We start from the raw sequence: 16,843 nt of genomic DNA, 5'->3' as shown, positions 1-16,843 counted from the left end.
TAGTTATGCAAAAACCAGACTACCCAGTACGTGGAGGCCATCCAGGTGTGTTGCCTTCTTGCGCTAGGACAAATTTACGCAAAACACCCAGAACTAAACTCTCTGCACTTAACACAACCGCACCAATGAAGGGATACGTTTAAAAAAATAACATTGCCGAAAATATTTCGAAAAAAAATCGAAAAATGAATGATCTACAATGATGATGCCTGTTTGCATATGAGTAGCAGTCAATTGACATAACATCATAAGCCAGCAACAAATTGTAGAATTGTAGCTGTGCTGGATCGTGAATTGTAGCGTGAGCTTTTCAAATATTGAAAAAATGCCTATATGCGAGTGTTGCCGCGAAATGCCGCGACTTAAAATTTTTATTGTTATTCAAGGGGCTTCTGTTGGATGCAGCCTGGATCTTGAACGTTTAAAGCCCACCACCCTTGTCAATCTTCTTGCGGTACGAAGTGAAATGCCTAATTGGTAAAACTAGTTTTACTGGTCGACTTATCGCTTCTTTTCATGTATTTCCTTCTATCGACTATACTGCGCTTAAAATATGCGGCGCACCCCATAATTTTCATTTTAACATTTTTCAACAGCAAAAATTAGAATCTATACTGAGATGAGAATATATGAGAAACGACACAAACGCCAAGATCTTGAGCGGTAACGTGAAATTTGAATCCTACTAGTGAGGGTATGAACATTAATTCTTGAGGTGGTTACAAAAATCGTTCGCGAAAGGTTTCTATCCTCCAATAATTGTTTCATGGATTGGTTTAGACATAGATTTGAGAAAAATATGATCAGAAGAGAAATAAATGAAAAATTTATGAAAAAAAATGTTTTAATAAATGAAAAAAATACCCTCCGTATCTAATAGAGGACGATGTAAATAACAGGTATCCGTCGCGAACGTATTCTTTTTTAACGTGTATAATTGTCGGAATAAAGTATTTCAAGCAAAACTAAAGGTGCCTCAACATATGCGGAAAAATACTTTTAAAAGGGACAGCAAGCGATCATTCCTTCAGTATAACCTGTTTTAACATGTATCGATTCTACCAAACGCTATCTAATGACGTTAATTAAAGCATGGATAGTATTATCTGTCTTTCGATCCCCTAAAGTGTGGTAAAATGAATGGCAAACATTTCCGAAACAATTGTAAATACTATACACAATTTTGACATATCTTATATACACATATTTGACATATTGACTAAACTACATGTGTAGTTAGTTGAGTTAAGTAAAGTAACAAATAGAAATAATTTCTTTAACCTATGGTCAAGAAAGAATGGTTGAAAAGAAAGAATTTTAAAAAAATATCACATCCCCCTTTGGCCTTTACTATCGGTTGCAAGCGGATGCTTTCCACTAGTTTTATTTTTGTGTTGAGGATACCCTTCAAAATTTTAAACTGGTTTTTTTTATTATACCGGTTTTAGTCTAACTAGCTACAATGAATTTGCGATGGGGCTTCGGTTCAGGCTTCCAATCCGAGGAGGTTCAACAGGATTAAGACCGGCAAGTTAGAAGACGTCGCACCTGTAGATCGGTGAAGAAAGTGTCGGTGCGAACGCAATATTGTCGTCGAGAAGGTTTTCTTCTTCCTGCTACTTCCTCCTTATCGCCGTTGCATGCTTCCATCTCGCTCCGGATGGTTTTAACAGTGTGCAGAGAACGCTACGCACACTCCATGATGTCATGACGGCGCGTACCATTATGATGCACGTGATTCGTTTCCACAATTCGGGTGGGTTAAACATTTTGCCTGCTCTTGCATGTTTTCAACTGATAGCTCACAACGTTAGATTTCGATTGACGTATCGCTTGTGCTGATATGTCAAGGCAGTCACGAATTAGGAACTGTAACTTGAGATATTAGAAGCAATCTTATACGTATAACGGTTATTGTTCCTGCAGGACTCTAGCGAGAACTTAAATATAGCCAAATGTAGAAGTGATTTTGGTTTGGCAATATGTTGATAGTTGTTGCAATGGCAATCTGCATCAAAAGTGAAAATGGACAATATATTTCCAATACTTTCGCACAACAAGATCAATTGGTTCCAAGTTTCTATGCTCTAGAAAATTTTAATATTAGTTTAGATGGAACGATCTAGAGCCGTATTCTCTGACAAAGACTCCAGTTAAGGGTGTGAATGTAAAAGTGCAAAATAAATACGTGAAAATAATAATTTAAAATATTTTTGATATTATCAGACTTCTTGCATAGATACGTAAAGTGGCAATTCACATTTCTTAAAGTACACCATTTCCATTTTTTTATTGAATTTTTCAATATTTATGCTGCCAATACTTTTGATGATGCCACGTGATTTTAATGATGTTTTTTAGTTATAATATATATATTTTTTAGTTCAGCTAGGAAGTGTTTTGGGGTAAACCACAATTAATTCTGTGGTTAAACTATCTCCTGGTAGCGGCCGAACAGGAGGCAAATAGTAGCACATTTAGATAGGGGATAGAGAAAAGGGAAAATTATTCATTGCAGTGTTTAGATACCTGTTTTGTATTTATAAATTTAGAATTTCGTGATTGTGAAGAACACGTCTTACGCCATTTACATTTTTCACTATTTTCGTTCCTGGACACGCAAAAAAACACCCGGTCGGTCGTTCATCTTTTCAATTTTTTCTCAATTTTTATTTTAATTAAAAAAACTAAGTGTATTTATACTTTTATGTATCAATAATAGTAATTACAAATATTCTCGCCGTCGTTATATAATTTGTTTTGTTTTTTTTTTCTTGACGCGGTTTGTTTTTCGTTTTCCTCCATTTGACCCCGCACATACCCCAGCAATCTACTAATCCCGTGCAGACCACCTTGGTTGCCTTGTTTTTGTCTTGTTTTTTTTGTGTGATTTTCATCTGTTCAGTTTGACCATAGTGATTGTGAGTGTGGGTACGTCTACTTTTATTTGTTCTTCGTTTTTTCTCTCTTCACCTTGGCCGTAGCATTTCCTCCCGTATTTCTTCATCAGTCGCTCGCTCCTTTTTGCTATGACACACCAGCTGTCCTGTCACATTAGAAGAAGTCCTTTCCTTCCTCACACCGACTATGCTGCTGTTCGTCCCAAGTGTGTTGTTTGCAGGTGTTTTTGAGTTCGTTTATATGATTTTTCTGTGTTCTGGTTCGTTCAGCGCGTATACTATACACATAGACTTATAGGCTTAGAAACTATTACACTTTACCGTCTAATTCACATTTCCCACTAATCTTTTATGCATACCCTCTTCATGGTTTCGTGCGCTTCTGATAGCACTTTTGCATCTCTCTGCGCTTGTATATCGCCCCGGTAAGACATTTCCATGTTAGTCGCCTATTCATCCACAATACAGACCTCTGTTGCTACCTTGTTTCGTAGTTCCGTTACTGTGTTTTGTTCAGATTGGGTTTTTCTTCATGTTTTATGCTTCACACATACTTTCCTACAAAGTGTGTTTTGTTTTCCTAATAATTTATCGGAACAATTATGTTGCTTCAATTTGCTCCTCTGTTTTTGTTTTCTTTAACTAATATGTTGTTCAATCCGGCTTTTAAATTACCTATTGCCACACCCTCAAGATCAGCTGCGGTGCGACCATTGTCCATTGGATAGATGGCGGCCACGATTATCATCCGCCATTAAAACATGCCATGGATAGTGATTTCCTTGTGACTCCTTCCCCCACACACTCCTTTCCTGCGGTGAGGTGGTGGTTTATGAGTGTTGCGGATGATTTGCGGGTTCGTTTCAATTACTTTCTCCACGCATTCTGCAGTTCACTGAAATTATAGAATGTCGATCGGCATCTTATAGATTCACATACGCTCCGAATTACATCCAGTGTAGTTTCACCGCACAAGCGCACAAACAGCTGGGGGTAGTCGAGGATTAGAATAACATTCCATCACCCCTATTAACCCCATCCCGAAGGGGTAAAGATGGTTGCCCCTGTGCTTTACTTGAAGCTTTACTTGTCACTTTTTTATCGTCCTTTTTGTTTTAGTTTTGTCCTACAAGGTATCCTATGCACATTGGGGGAGGATTTTTTAATTATTTACTATATCCTATGTCACCATGCTGTGTTCTAGTAGAAGGGTAAGGGGGAGCGTGTTAAGTTATTCTTATACTACTACATCTATTTGCCGATATTGTTTTCGCATTTGACTCTTTACGGTTCTACAGACCGTTTCTTCTCATCCATCGATCGATCGATCTTTGCAACACACGAACAATGGAGAAGGAAGCAACAGTATAGCAACTCGTCCCAGCGTTTCGATCTTAAATAGTACATCTTTTAAATGGGGCATATGCTTTGTATGTCGTCCCGAATGTTGCTAAACTTTGTCCTTGGTTTTGTGGGAGTGATTGTATTCCTGAAGTGTTCTTTTGTTTTCTCTTTTCTTGCCTGTCCTTCCATCGATCGTCCTAAGACAACGATTGTTAAGTGTAACTCTGTCCAGACAAACTCTAGTTTGTTTTTTTACATGTGTTTCCCCTATCCTTCTCTTCCCGTACGTTTTCTAGCAGGACAGAGCGCACGGTTATCCCGACTAATATATATTCACATTGTGTCTAAGCAACTACCCACCTTTCTATCTTTAGTTTTTTTCCCATTAACACCCCATATTCGGTCACTATCACTAATCACTTGCCTATCCTGCTCGCTTAACATTCGCTAATCATGGTTGTGTCTGGTTAATGCTTGAAGTCCCCCCCCTTTCCATCTTTATTTCGGTTTGTTCAAAAAACCCAAAAACACTGACAGGAAAGGGACCGTGTTAATCGTATAAATTAATAGCTATTCCCGCATGGTTTCTGGTTGTTTTAGGGAGAAGTAAACAAGCTTACTGTAAAATAAAACTATACATAATTTATACTCCCACATTTCACACGAAATGACAGTCGGGCTCTCTTTCTGAGGACAAACTGAACCATAATATCAGAGTCCCAGTCGTTGGTAGCGAGTAAAAAACGCAAACTTTCATTCCCACCATTTGGGCATAGGAGGGGCATTAGACTGTTGGATTTGTTCTTGTTTTGTTGTTTGTTTTTTTCTGTCTACGTTTACGATAAACCTTAACTTTATCTTTACAACACATCCCATCATCCCTTTACATTTTACACAAGCATCTTTCGTTGCTCTTAGTGTTTTTTTTTGTGTTTTGTTTTTACTGAATTACAACCCTACTTTACAACGTACTACACACAAAGCAGCAACACGACCGTCCACAAGCAGACCACTTTCGTCCACCACCATATTATCGGGCTCGTTGAGAACACAATAAAAGAACAGGAAACCTATACAAGAAAGATACGTGAAACTATTTCTAAGCTAGTAAGTTTCGAGTTTGCGTAGTCCACGTGGTTCATTCCTCAATTCCAACAAGCTTTGCATTCCTTCACGAATGTGTCTTCCCGTTCGATGTGAGGAGTGTCATCGATCGACGAAAATTGGAAAGGCTTCTGTGGGAAAAAAGAGATTCATTTCTGTTCAACAGTTCCCGCTTGATTCAATCGTGCATCCCATCAAGCGCATATCCCTGCCAGCTTCCGCCGGTGTCGACTGTGTTTTATCAACCCTGCTTTCATTATCCTCTCGAGCAGCGAGAAGGCCGAGGACAAGACAAAAAACAAAAACATGTACACGCATTAGATGTGAAAGAAAGAGCCACCAGAGATACCAGAAACACCTCCACAACTAACATAAGCCGCGTGCGACTCAAAAGCTCACCACAAACTCCTGAGCGAACGGATGATCAAGCTGTGTATTGGAGGGCATTCCTTTCCCTGTCAGCCTTCACCACAACGGCTCCCCACCGGAAGCAAAGTATTAGCAATGGAATGTGTTTCTTTTGTGTTTGCTCTATGCACCGTGCTACAAAAGCAAGATTTTCCTCGACCCAAACCGTTTGCTGCTCAGTTCCGTTTTTCCCAGTGCATCCTTCTATTCATGCCCACACACACACACACACACACACACACACACACACACAAACACACACGCGCTCACGCATTCCCAGTCCCTTAACGGGAGATTTAAAAAGTTTGAACTACACTAATTTAACACATTTTCTTATTTTCCTGTGACTATTAGCTACTAGCAGCGGTTCCCGGTTTTCCATCAATCGATAACATTGATGCATCCTTATGGAAGTGTGTCCTCTGTTTTGATCTAGTTTTGTTTTGTTGTCCTACGTGCTATATATACAATACGCCATTCATTTTGTTCATTATCGACTTTTTTTTTCTATCCAATTTCCTCGAGTCTGTTTTCCCCCCGCTCTACTATTTAGCTACAAGCTACTACCGACCGACTTTCCGGTTTCGTCTCTTTTCGTGAAGGTTTTTCTGTGTGAGTACTCCCTCTCTTGGAGCCCAATTTCAACCGGGTCGTGTGTCTACACCCGTATACGCAGATACTGGAGCGGGCCCAACCTGGGTCAAACACCGTGTCTACGCTAACCCTTGATCCGACGGCTCCCCACATTTACCCTGCATTGGTGGTGTAATACTTTCACAAGCGTTGTACACAGGACGAGTCCTGTCTTTAATCGTCCGTTCACTTTCGTCCTTTCACCCTTCATCCCTTCGATTGGGCGACAACACAACGATCACTTTCTTACAACAAATGAACATCATTGGTTCAAGATGGTAATAATGTGCGAGACGCCTCTCGCGTGACGATGTCAAGGAACGGCCAAAAGTGCTGGAGTTGTACCCTCTTTGCCAGCTCTAACACGGGGCTCAAACAGTATGGAACCTTGTCTATTGGATGATCTTGAAATATGCATTCGGCTGCGACGCGATCATTCCCCCTGGTCAACCCATCTATAAATACACACAGCAGCACATACACACATCCACCCACGTACCCACACACGCACACACACACTCACATGTTTATGCAACACGGTAGTGCAAAAGCAACTAAACCAAATTTCTACAAATCCTTTTACATTTATACCACTTCTTCACCACAATACAAGCACTTCAGTTTACTTCTTATGCCACTTTTTTCAAAACGCTGTTTCCTGAAAACAAAATTATGATCGTGTGTATGCGTGCGTGTATCAGTGAGCGCATGTGTGTATGTTTCCCTAACGAATGGAACAGCATTTTCTGTTTCTCTCTCTATGTTGCTATCTTAAGTTTGTTTGCATTAAGATTAACTATACAACTTCTGCTGCTTCTGCTTTTCCAGCAACAAATTACTCTCCAAATCACGGAAAACGTTTCCTTGCATCTTGGTTGTTTTGAGTTCCACTTTTTCTATTGAAGTGTTTCGTCCGCGTTTGGTTGTTCTGTTTATTTCTACAATTCATACTTGGGTTTTGTCGTTCTTCATTTTGCTACGATTTATATATATACTCGTATATATGTATATAAATATCTACTATACTTCCTACGTATCTATATATGCACGCCCAACCCTGTACCAACGGAAACGGTAACCGCTCCTCCCTTGCTCCTCTTGCTGCTCAGGACACCACCTTCCGCTTGAGACGAACCATGGTAGTAGAGCTCGACGGAGGATCACCTTCAACGTCGTCGATGTCGTCGTCGTCGGAGTCGTGCAGCAGTTGAAGACTTTTTCTCCCCCTCTTCTTTCTCCACTACGATGAAGCTGTTATCGGGTGCTGGGAGGGTTGTTGAGTAGGTGGCGGAGTGGCGGCGGGTACCGACGCGGATGGACTGGTCTGGACTACGTTGCCACCACTGATCATATTGTTGCTGTTGTGAGCTGCACTGCTTATGCTGTTGTTGGTGGTGGTGGCCGACGCTGTAGGAGCGGTCGAGGGTGATGTGGGGGAACTAGTAGGGGTGCAGTTTTCCGCCACCCCGCCACAGGAAGATGAATCGTCATTCGTTGCGGTCGGAGGAGGAGGAGAAGAATTCGAGTTAAGCGTTGTTGCGGCACCGGAGGGTGATTTGCCTTGCTCGGCGGAGGTCCGTTCACTTGTGGCTGCTGACGTCGTGGACGTAGCACCCGGAGCGGTTGGTGTCGAGGGTGAGGCGAAGTCTTCGCTCGATGCCGAGGAACCACCGCCGTTCGACATCACTCCGGCCGCATTCCCGCCGTTCGGGGTGGCACAGGGTGACGATGGGCCGTTCGTTGTTGGCACCTTCGAGTCGAGCATCACAGACACACTACCACCGCCGACGCCGCCGCCGCCGCTTCCCTTTGCCTCTATCACAGACGATGATGCCGCAGTAGCGCAGGACGAGGAGGTTGTCGAACCACCACCAGCTCCAGCTGTCGCTGTAGTGGTCACAGACGATGGGGGTTTGTTCAGTTCGATTTCCATCGTCGTCAGTGGACCGGTCCCCCGGGAGCACTGGTAGAGCACGCGGGAGATGATGAGCGCCACCTGCTGGTCCAGGATGTGACTCATCACCAGCCCCAGCAGTCGCTGCTCCTGCTGCATGAAAAGCGGCCGGTTGTCGGGGTGTTTGGCGAGGTGCAGTAACGTGCCGGCCGCCCGCCGAAGCATGTCCAAGCTGGTGCCCATCGAGTCGGGGTTATCGCGCAGGAAGTTGATTCCGTGCTGGTTGGCCACGCCGAGCGCGGACTGTTCGGCTTGCTCGATGAACGCCACCAGGTAGGACACGCACGGGGACTGCATTGCGACCGTGCGGGCCATCGAACTGTCGGCCGCGGCGAGATAGTGCAGTAGGTTGACCGAAAACTCGCGCAACACCTGGTCCTCGTTCTTGCACAGGTGGCGCGTCAGCACGGAGCAGAGCTTTTCGAGCCGCGAGAACGGTGGCGTCGCTATCACCAGGTCCACGTTGGCGTCCGTCACGCACAGCTTGCACAGGGCCTCGAGGGCCAACCGCTGCGGCGATAGGACTGCGTTCGGGCCGAGCGTCGGGAACGGATCCTGCCCGTGGGCCGACGGACAAACGGCCCAGTGCAGCAACCCATCGAGGATTGGGCGCGAGATCGGCTCGTCGAAGCGCGACAAATCCAGCTGGCCGGAAATGTTCGCCGTCGCCACCAGGAGATTCTCGCGGATCTGCACCAAGAAGTCCCACCACCATTCGTGCTCGCCCTGCAAGCTACTGCACGAGTCGGAGAAGTCGGCGTCCTCCTCGCGGTCATAGTTGCGCGTCTTCTTCGTGCGCATCGGGTGTTCGTGGTTGAGCAGCAACAGCTTCCCGAGGATCGCCAGAAAGCGGGACGATTTCGAGAACTCCGTCTCGTTGTTGGGCAGGAAGGAGAGGTTGCGCAGGATGTTCGAGATGGCCACACAGCGCCGGGCCAGCGCATCCTGACCCTCCGTCACCAGGAAGAGGCTTGCTTCGTCGCGCGTGTAACATTCGTCCTCGTAGTCGCTCATGCGGCGTCGTTTCAACACCTTCGCCGGATCCCGAACACTTTCGGCAACATCAAAGCATTTGGTCACCGGATGCAACGATGATTCAAGCTCCTCCTCTACGGCCACTTCCGTCGGAACAGCGCTCGCAGCATGTTCGTTTCTTTCCTCCTCATCGACATCCATCCTTTCCTCGCTGGCACCATCGGTTTCCTCCTTCCTCTCGTTCGTCAACGCTTCGAATTTCGTAGGACCCTTCTCCTTCGGGGTGGCCACCTTCGTCGCATCACTGTTCCTCCGCACCCCGGCCTTCTTCTCTACACCCGCACCTTCTTGCGGCCCGTTCGATAAACTCGTGCTTTTCTCCAGCTCCATATCGATCTCGCGGCAATCGGCATCAATCGGCGTGCTTCCTGGAGTTCCTCCCGCCTCGATGCCCTCCATAGCCGTTGCGCCCTCATCACCCTCATCCTCCTCTCCTTCTCCGTCCTCCACGTGATGGTGGTCACGCTCGCCTCGCGGCGTGGCAACTTTTCGTCGCTTTCCGATGCAGTTCTTGACGATCGCTTTTTCACTACCCTCACTACCCTTTTCCACCAGCGGTGTCGAGCTGTCCTCTTCTTCGCCACTTTCGCCGTTCATGAGACGCGCCACATGGTGGTCTTTGCGGGTGCGAAGTGAAGGAGGTGCCGCCGTCACGGAGGATGGATCCTCTTTTCTTCGCTTTGCTGGCGTCGCAGCACTATTTTCGAGGCCTTCCTGCTCCTCCTGCTTTATCACCGCAGGCTCCGGAAGTTTCGATGCCGATTCCTCCTTCGGCACGTCAGCATCCGGCTCCTTCTTCACACTCGGCGCCGGGTTAGCCTCCAAGGAGGATCCAGTGGGGGAGGAGGCACCCTTTGGTTCGTCCTCTTGTCGCACCGATGATGGCTCATGGTCTTCACACTCGTTCCTACTCGTGCACTTGATACTGTTGTTATTGTTCATGTTACTGTTGTTATTGTTGTTGTGCTTTGTGCCGTTGCTAGCAGACGCTCCTATCCTCGCGGCGGCGGCAGCGGCGTACTTTTTGCTCGTCTTGATGTACCTCGCGAATGGAATGTTGACAAACTCCGCCCGGAACGTGTCCATAATGTAGTCGTGCGGGTCCGGATCGGTGTGCCCCGCCGTCCACGGGTCCCCGCCGACCTCCGTATCGCGCTGGTACTGATAATCGGCCGCCCGATCCCAGTCGCGCCGATGGTTCAACACGAACACGTCGTCCTCGGCGGGATGTATCTTCACCGGACGACCCTTGCGGGACGCCATCGTGTAGTTGGCGGTTGCGGTCAGTATCACGGTGCGCTCGTCCGGGTTCGGCGGGTTTTTTACCGCACCCAGATCGAGCTCTTCTTCCTCCTCACCAACCTCCACCTCACCAACGGAGCCTCGGCGTTTCGAGATGCGACGCGAGTAGCATTGGGCAGTTCGTCGTCGCTCCACCACCTTGGGCGGTGTGCTTTTCGCCTTCGAGCCCTCGACGACGGTGCCGTTGAAGTTGACAGCGCTTGGTGGAAGGCCGTTTTCGAGCTTCTCCTGCTTTACCACCGTCGTTGTCGTGGTGGATGCAGTGGTCGTCATCGTTGTCATCGTTGTAGTAGTTGTCGTATCTTGGAGTTTGATCGTCGTTTCGGTGGTCATCATTGTGGCCGTAATTTCAACCGACGAACCATCCGTAATGGCTTGCCGATCGTTATCATCGCCTTCCGATTCCGCTATCAATGCCTGCTGCTGCGGCTGCTGCTCGTCGCCCTCAGGCCCGAACCGGTTGATACCGCCCTTCTTCTTTCCACTCTCGAACATGTCGCACAAGCTCTTCTGGAAGTGATCCAGCAGCAGGTTCAACAGGCCCGGCATGTGCGCTAGCCCAAAGAACGCCACCGACGAATCGTCGAACAGCAGAATGTTCAGCACGTCCAAAGCCCACGTGCTCTCAACGAGCAGTCCCGACCGAAGCGCCATAAATATCCGCCACGCGTCCGTCTGCCCGATGTCCAACTTGGTGATGCGCTTGCGCCGGTACAGGACCGGCGTGGTCGCCTCGACGCTGTCCGTCGGGAACACGATGTCCCGCTTCGGTTGCGCAGCATTTCCGCTCGGTTGGAAGGCGGGAGCCGCGCCTCCCGCGCATCCCATCTGTCCTTGCGGTGTTTGCACCTGCTGTGGCTGAGGTTTCACGCCGACCACTGGCGAAGCACTCGATACCGGCACCCCACCTCCCGGTGGAACAACACCTGTTACGGGCGGTACGGTGCTACTTTGCACACCCCCGGCTGCTGAGGGAACCCCGGCAGGTCCACCGGGGGTAGGGACAACCGTACCGGTTGCCGTTGCTTGGCCCGGGGGCCCTCCAACGCCCGGCGGTTGCTGAGGCGCGTTGATGTTGGAGGTCGGAGGCATACCCGGCATCGCACCAGGTGGAGTAGGGATGCCTCCCGGTCCGGAAGCTGCCATCGGTGGATATGGTTTGCCTCCTCGCAACGGTGGCCTTAGAGGTGAATTTTGCGACGTCGGAGGCATTTGATTCCATGGCGGCTGCTGTCCCTGGCACAGAAAAAAAAAGTATTTATTTATTCTCGTAATTAAGGAATCAGGTTTAATCTAAATGCTTCGGGTTTATTGGTTGCTCACCAACTGACTAACGTATTCAACGTGTGCTTCTTTTATATGTATCTATCCAGACTACTTCGATTTCTCGCCCTCTCAATCCGATATTCCGATTTTCTTCATCAAACGTTTAAATTGTGTCGAATTGCATTTCTTCATTTATTTTTAAAAATTTTTTACAAAGTTATCTTCTTACGACAAATCCTGTGAAATGCCAGGTACTTTGTGCTTCCTTTCACTGCACCTCAGCCGGTTACCCTCCATGGCTCATTAAATACATCGCTGTTGCAGTTGCTTCACACCACATCGATTTAGGCATCGAAGCATCAATCGTCATAGTTCTGACTTTTTCCATAAATGTGCGATTGAAATGCTCAGCCACTCGGTTCTGCTGAACCATATTTACGAACTTGAACCACAGTCAGCTTCGTCATTTTTGGTCCCAACGTTTTGTGCGGTAACAAGTGCTTTATACTCCTGGAACTTTTCAAATACTTCCGATTTCTTCTTTCATGGATGAGGTCGGCGCGAATTGTGTTTTATCAACAATAAACGACACATAGTACGCCGTGTTCCATTGATTCTTGGCACTGCTAACCCTTTTCACAAGTGTCGCAAGATTCAGTTTGGCCTGGTGAAGACGCGATCAAATCTATCATGGGTTGAAGCTACGTGCCATTGCAGATATCGGCTCATTGGCTGCGTAGCTCCTGCTATACCGCGCAGTTTGTAGCAAATGGTTGGATCCTGAGCTTAATTGAGGCATTTGTTTGTAATGAGTAATTTGTTAAGAAGATGATGTGCATCGATTGCACAATTTAATAGCTTAACTATTAACATCACTTTGCCTTTCTCTCGAAGATTTTCTACTGTGTCAAGCCCTAGTACGACGTAGGAACACCACACAACCGGATCGGACTAGACTGATAAAGTGTTTAAACATAAAGGATTGTTGAATTCGCACGACATCTTACAAACTACATCGAAAGTCCTGTTCGCTCTACTAATCATATCGTCATAGTGATGTCAAAAAAAAAACATCCAGATCGAGAGCTCATCGTCCAATGGGACACCGGGATCACAAATTCTATCAGTACGGTGCATTATTAAGCCATTTATGAATACAAGGTCTTACCTGCTGATGGGTCGGATAAGGTGGTTGCTGCTGATTCGGTGGGTAGCGGTTAACATCCGCAGCCGCTCCCCACTGGTTCGGCGCACCAGGAGGCGCCCCTGGTGGACCACCCGCACCCGGACCACCCGGTGGTCCGCTTGGTCGAGGTCCATTGTGTGTCCACTGTTGCCCGGGACTCTGCGGTGGATACTGACCACGGTACTGTCCGCCAGGGCCCGGTTGCCAACCGCCGGCTACAAAAGTGACGAGAAGTACCAAATTAGTTGGAGATGAACTCTTAAATTAGGGCATGTCCGGCGGGGAATACTTACGGTACATCTGGGGTCGCTGGTAGGGTGCGTACGGTTGTTGGCTCTTTTCGAAGTCCGGATGGCGCCGGGGCTGGTTTGGCTGAGGGTAGGGAAGAGGCTTAAAGCACATTTACGCGCAAAGGTGAATAATGTTGTTTGAATAAATCAGGCATAAGAAACAATAAATTTCATTAACAAATCTCTCTCCTCCTCTTTAATCTAAATCTCTGCCCTAAGTTTTATCTTGAGACCACTTCAAAGCAAACCAAAACCTTTTTTTTTTCATGAGAATATTTTCTCTTCTCTTATTGTTTGATATTTGAATATTATTTTTAACAAGTTTATGTAAAGCAAAATGGAAGCTTAACTCAATTATAATAAAATACATTCTTGAACAATAATATCATGAGCATGAGAATTTTTCAATTACGGAGTTTGGTAATTAATATTCAGATTTATAAATCTGAAAGACTCTTTGTTCCTATTGCTTATTTTATAAATGAAATAAAATTGAACCGTAATCTTCTAAAAGAGATTAAAAAGACGTTTTATGACAAATCAAAAAGTTACGTTTGGTGAGATCATTACCTGTTCCTGCTGCTGACGATAGTAATCAGCAGGTGACTGCGGCGGCTGCCCGGTCGGAGTTGGATAACCTCCGGGGGTGGATCCTTGTTGTCCTGCCGGTTGTTGCTGCGTGGGAGGCGGTTGTTGCTGCGGCTGCTGCGACGGCGGAACTCCGCCGACAGGACCGGGCACCTGTCCGGGCACTGCATTCGGTTGCCCCGGAACAGGTGGCGTCCCGGGCGGTGGTACTCCCGATCCGGGTGCACCGGCGCCGGCACCGCCAGTGGGTTGCTGATGCTGCTGCTGCGGAGGCTGTGGCGGATAGGGACGCTGCTGCGGTGGTGGAGGATATGGTGCACCGCCGTACCCTCGGTAGGGATCGGCCGGTGTCGGTGGAGTGCCTCCGGTCCCACTCGCCGAGGATGGTGGTGTGCCTCTGTAAGGAGATCTGTCCATTAGGTTAATGCAATTGGTTTCCTTTTCAGTGTTTGTGACGAATCGGAGGAATCGCAACACAGCACGCGAAGAGCTTTCGGTTACTGTAGCGGCACTGCCCTTTTACACACGGGGAACACACCACACACGGACAGAGTCTACACACAACACTCGTAAAATTCAACAACGCATTCTTACCCTTCTCCTGCTTCAGGTGGAACGTACGGTGGATAGAGAGGTCGATTCGTCGGCGGGTACTGGCCCTGCTGACCGGGTGGTGGCGGATACTGGCCGGGTGGTGCACCTCCAGCTGGACCGTACTGGTCCGGGGCTCCATACTGCCCGTAGCCACCAGGCTGTCCTGGGTAAGGTCCGCCTATGGACGAGGAGAAAATCACAAAATCAGCTACCTGGTCTAGTGTTTTGTGTATGATGCTTATTTTTCACAAACATTCGCTGCTATGGAATGAATGATATCTTAATGATATAAGATGAGATGTAGAAAAAAAACTAAACACACACAACTATAATGTTAGTATTTAAAACGAAAACGAAATCGGTTGGTGGGACCTACAAAGGTTAGTAGAACAGTAAACTATATGGTGCATTGAAGCGGAATAGTGGTCGAGGGGGAGGTGAAAGATGTGAAGGGAATGTGCCATTACCTTGAGGACGTGAAACCGGTGGATAAGGAGCGCCCTGCTGATACGGGGGTCTCTGGGGACCCACGGGATCATCAAAGGGATTGCTCACGCTAATGTTATCACCAGAGGCAGGCGGTGCCGAACCTGTGTACGATTGGTTAGAACGAAATGAATGGGAAACATGAAAATCACACGACCAGTAACGCGGGGGCACGAAGAAGACGGTCCGAGTGGACGAACGAACGAGGGTAAAGGTGCTTTTTTACGTGGTGTGAGGCTAATCTCGGTGCGGTGTATGTACATTTGGCGGGCTTAAATTTAATGAGAGTCTCCTCTTTGCGCTAGACACTATTACAACGTTTAAGTTAATAAAGTGTGGTGAGAAAAAATAGGAACTCGTTTAAACATGTTTTCATGTTCCATTTCAATTTCAGCAAACTTTATTCGTTAGAAGAAAGTCGGCCCATCGTTTAGTAGTTGATGTTAAAAAAATTATTAGATCACTTATCTGCTCAATGCGCAAGTACAAATGATAATAACAAGAGATTTAGTTTACAAGTAACAAGAGGTAATTATACTGTACTGTTGTAGACATTCATTTTTAATATCAAATTAACCACAGTTACAAATTGAATATTTGAACAAAGCAATTTTGTTTAGAAAGGGCTGATTATTCAATTGGCTTCGAATTGAATTGACTTTCTCACATTGGGTATTAACATAATGGCTCAAAACTAAGCTAATGAAAATCTCATTTTGGACTTGTTCCTCTACACCCAACTTAAAGATGTTTTGCTTACGATAAGAATTGATCAAGATATTTGGATCTTTTTTGTAACTGTAAAAAGAATTGAGTTGAAGATCTCCTCCAATGAATAATAAAAAGTTATCTGACTAGTTTGACTTTCTACTAACGAATGAAATTGTCTGTGAAAAGCTTTGTGTACTAAGCGTTGTTCTTCACTCTCAAGCATGTTTTAACAGGTAAAATTGTTTGAATTGTATTACCTCTTCGACAAATTTCGGTGCAACATAAATTTCTATCCATTTTAATTTATTGGTCTTAAGTAAATTTTTACAAGAGAAAGGATCTCAAAGCCAATGTGGAGAAACTCCATAAGAGTTGACTCCTTTCCACATAATCCAGGTCACACATGTGTTAGTGTCCAATGATCCCATGTTGCTCATGAGGTTCCACTTACCCGGATGTGGCGATTGGGTGCCGCTCTGCTGCGAGGGTGGTCGTTGCTGGGGCTGTGGTGGTTGCTGCGGACCGGCACCGGTTTGGGCACCGGTTGCGGCGGCTCCCGGCGGTCCTTGTTGCTGTTGCTGTTGCTGTTGTACGTAATCCGGCGTGGAACCCGGAGGATACCCACTGCCCGGATAAGGACCGTAGCCATCCATCGAGGCACTGCTGCTGCCGGGCGCAGGAAATGAGTCCTGTGAGTTGGACGATCCTACAAGAGATAGCATAAAGTTAAACCAAAATCAATCAGAGGGTCCGAAAGATCGTTTCACTCGGTTCTTGTGTGCCCGAAAGCACTTACCTGGCGAAGGAACTGACGTCGTTTTGGCGGACTTTTTCTTCGAGCCCGCCTCCACCTGCGCAATGATCGGGCCCGGATCGATGCCACCCCGATCGAACTTGCACTCGAACGGTAGCAAGTTTTTCGTGTAGTGTTTCCGGAGCGTGTACGCCGCACTACTGCTCGCCCCGATCCCTAGCATGCCCGCGATGTCCTTCCACGTTTTGCTCTTGGTAACCTTCAGTGATTTAGGAGGCGCATCGTGCG

At 46.7% G+C, this 16,843-nt stretch overlaps 1 protein-coding gene across 1 annotated transcript in view; it reads right to left on the bottom strand.

Annotated features, from left to right (window-relative positions):
- Positions 1-6,150: 6,150 nt before the first annotated feature.
- LOC131259426 (trithorax group protein osa-like) overlaps positions 6,151-16,843 on the bottom strand; it is a 154,473-nt gene continuing 143,780 nt past the window's right edge. The window contains exons 11-20 of the mRNA XM_058260922.1: positions 16,598-16,814; positions 16,253-16,507; positions 15,072-15,194; positions 14,605-14,782; positions 13,993-14,419; positions 13,426-13,522; positions 13,115-13,347; positions 11,640-11,916; positions 9,798-11,606; positions 6,151-9,746 (exon numbers count right to left, since the gene is read on the bottom strand). Of these exons, the coding sequence (XP_058116905.1) occupies positions 7,630-9,746; positions 9,798-11,606; positions 11,640-11,916; positions 13,115-13,347; positions 13,426-13,522; positions 13,993-14,419; positions 14,605-14,782; positions 15,072-15,194; positions 16,253-16,507; positions 16,598-16,814 (5,733 nt within the window). The 3' untranslated portion in view covers positions 6,151-7,629. The remainder of the gene's footprint in view (positions 9,747-9,797; positions 11,607-11,639; positions 11,917-13,114; positions 13,348-13,425; positions 13,523-13,992; positions 14,420-14,604; positions 14,783-15,071; positions 15,195-16,252; positions 16,508-16,597; positions 16,815-16,843) is intronic.

The sequence above is a fragment of the Anopheles coustani genome, chromosome 3 (assembly GCF_943734705.1).
Source record: "Anopheles coustani chromosome 3, idAnoCousDA_361_x.2, whole genome shotgun sequence".
In the NCBI taxonomy this organism is placed as follows: domain Eukaryota; kingdom Metazoa; phylum Arthropoda; class Insecta; order Diptera; family Culicidae; genus Anopheles; species Anopheles coustani.
This window is presented reverse-complemented; position numbering and strand designations above follow the sequence as displayed.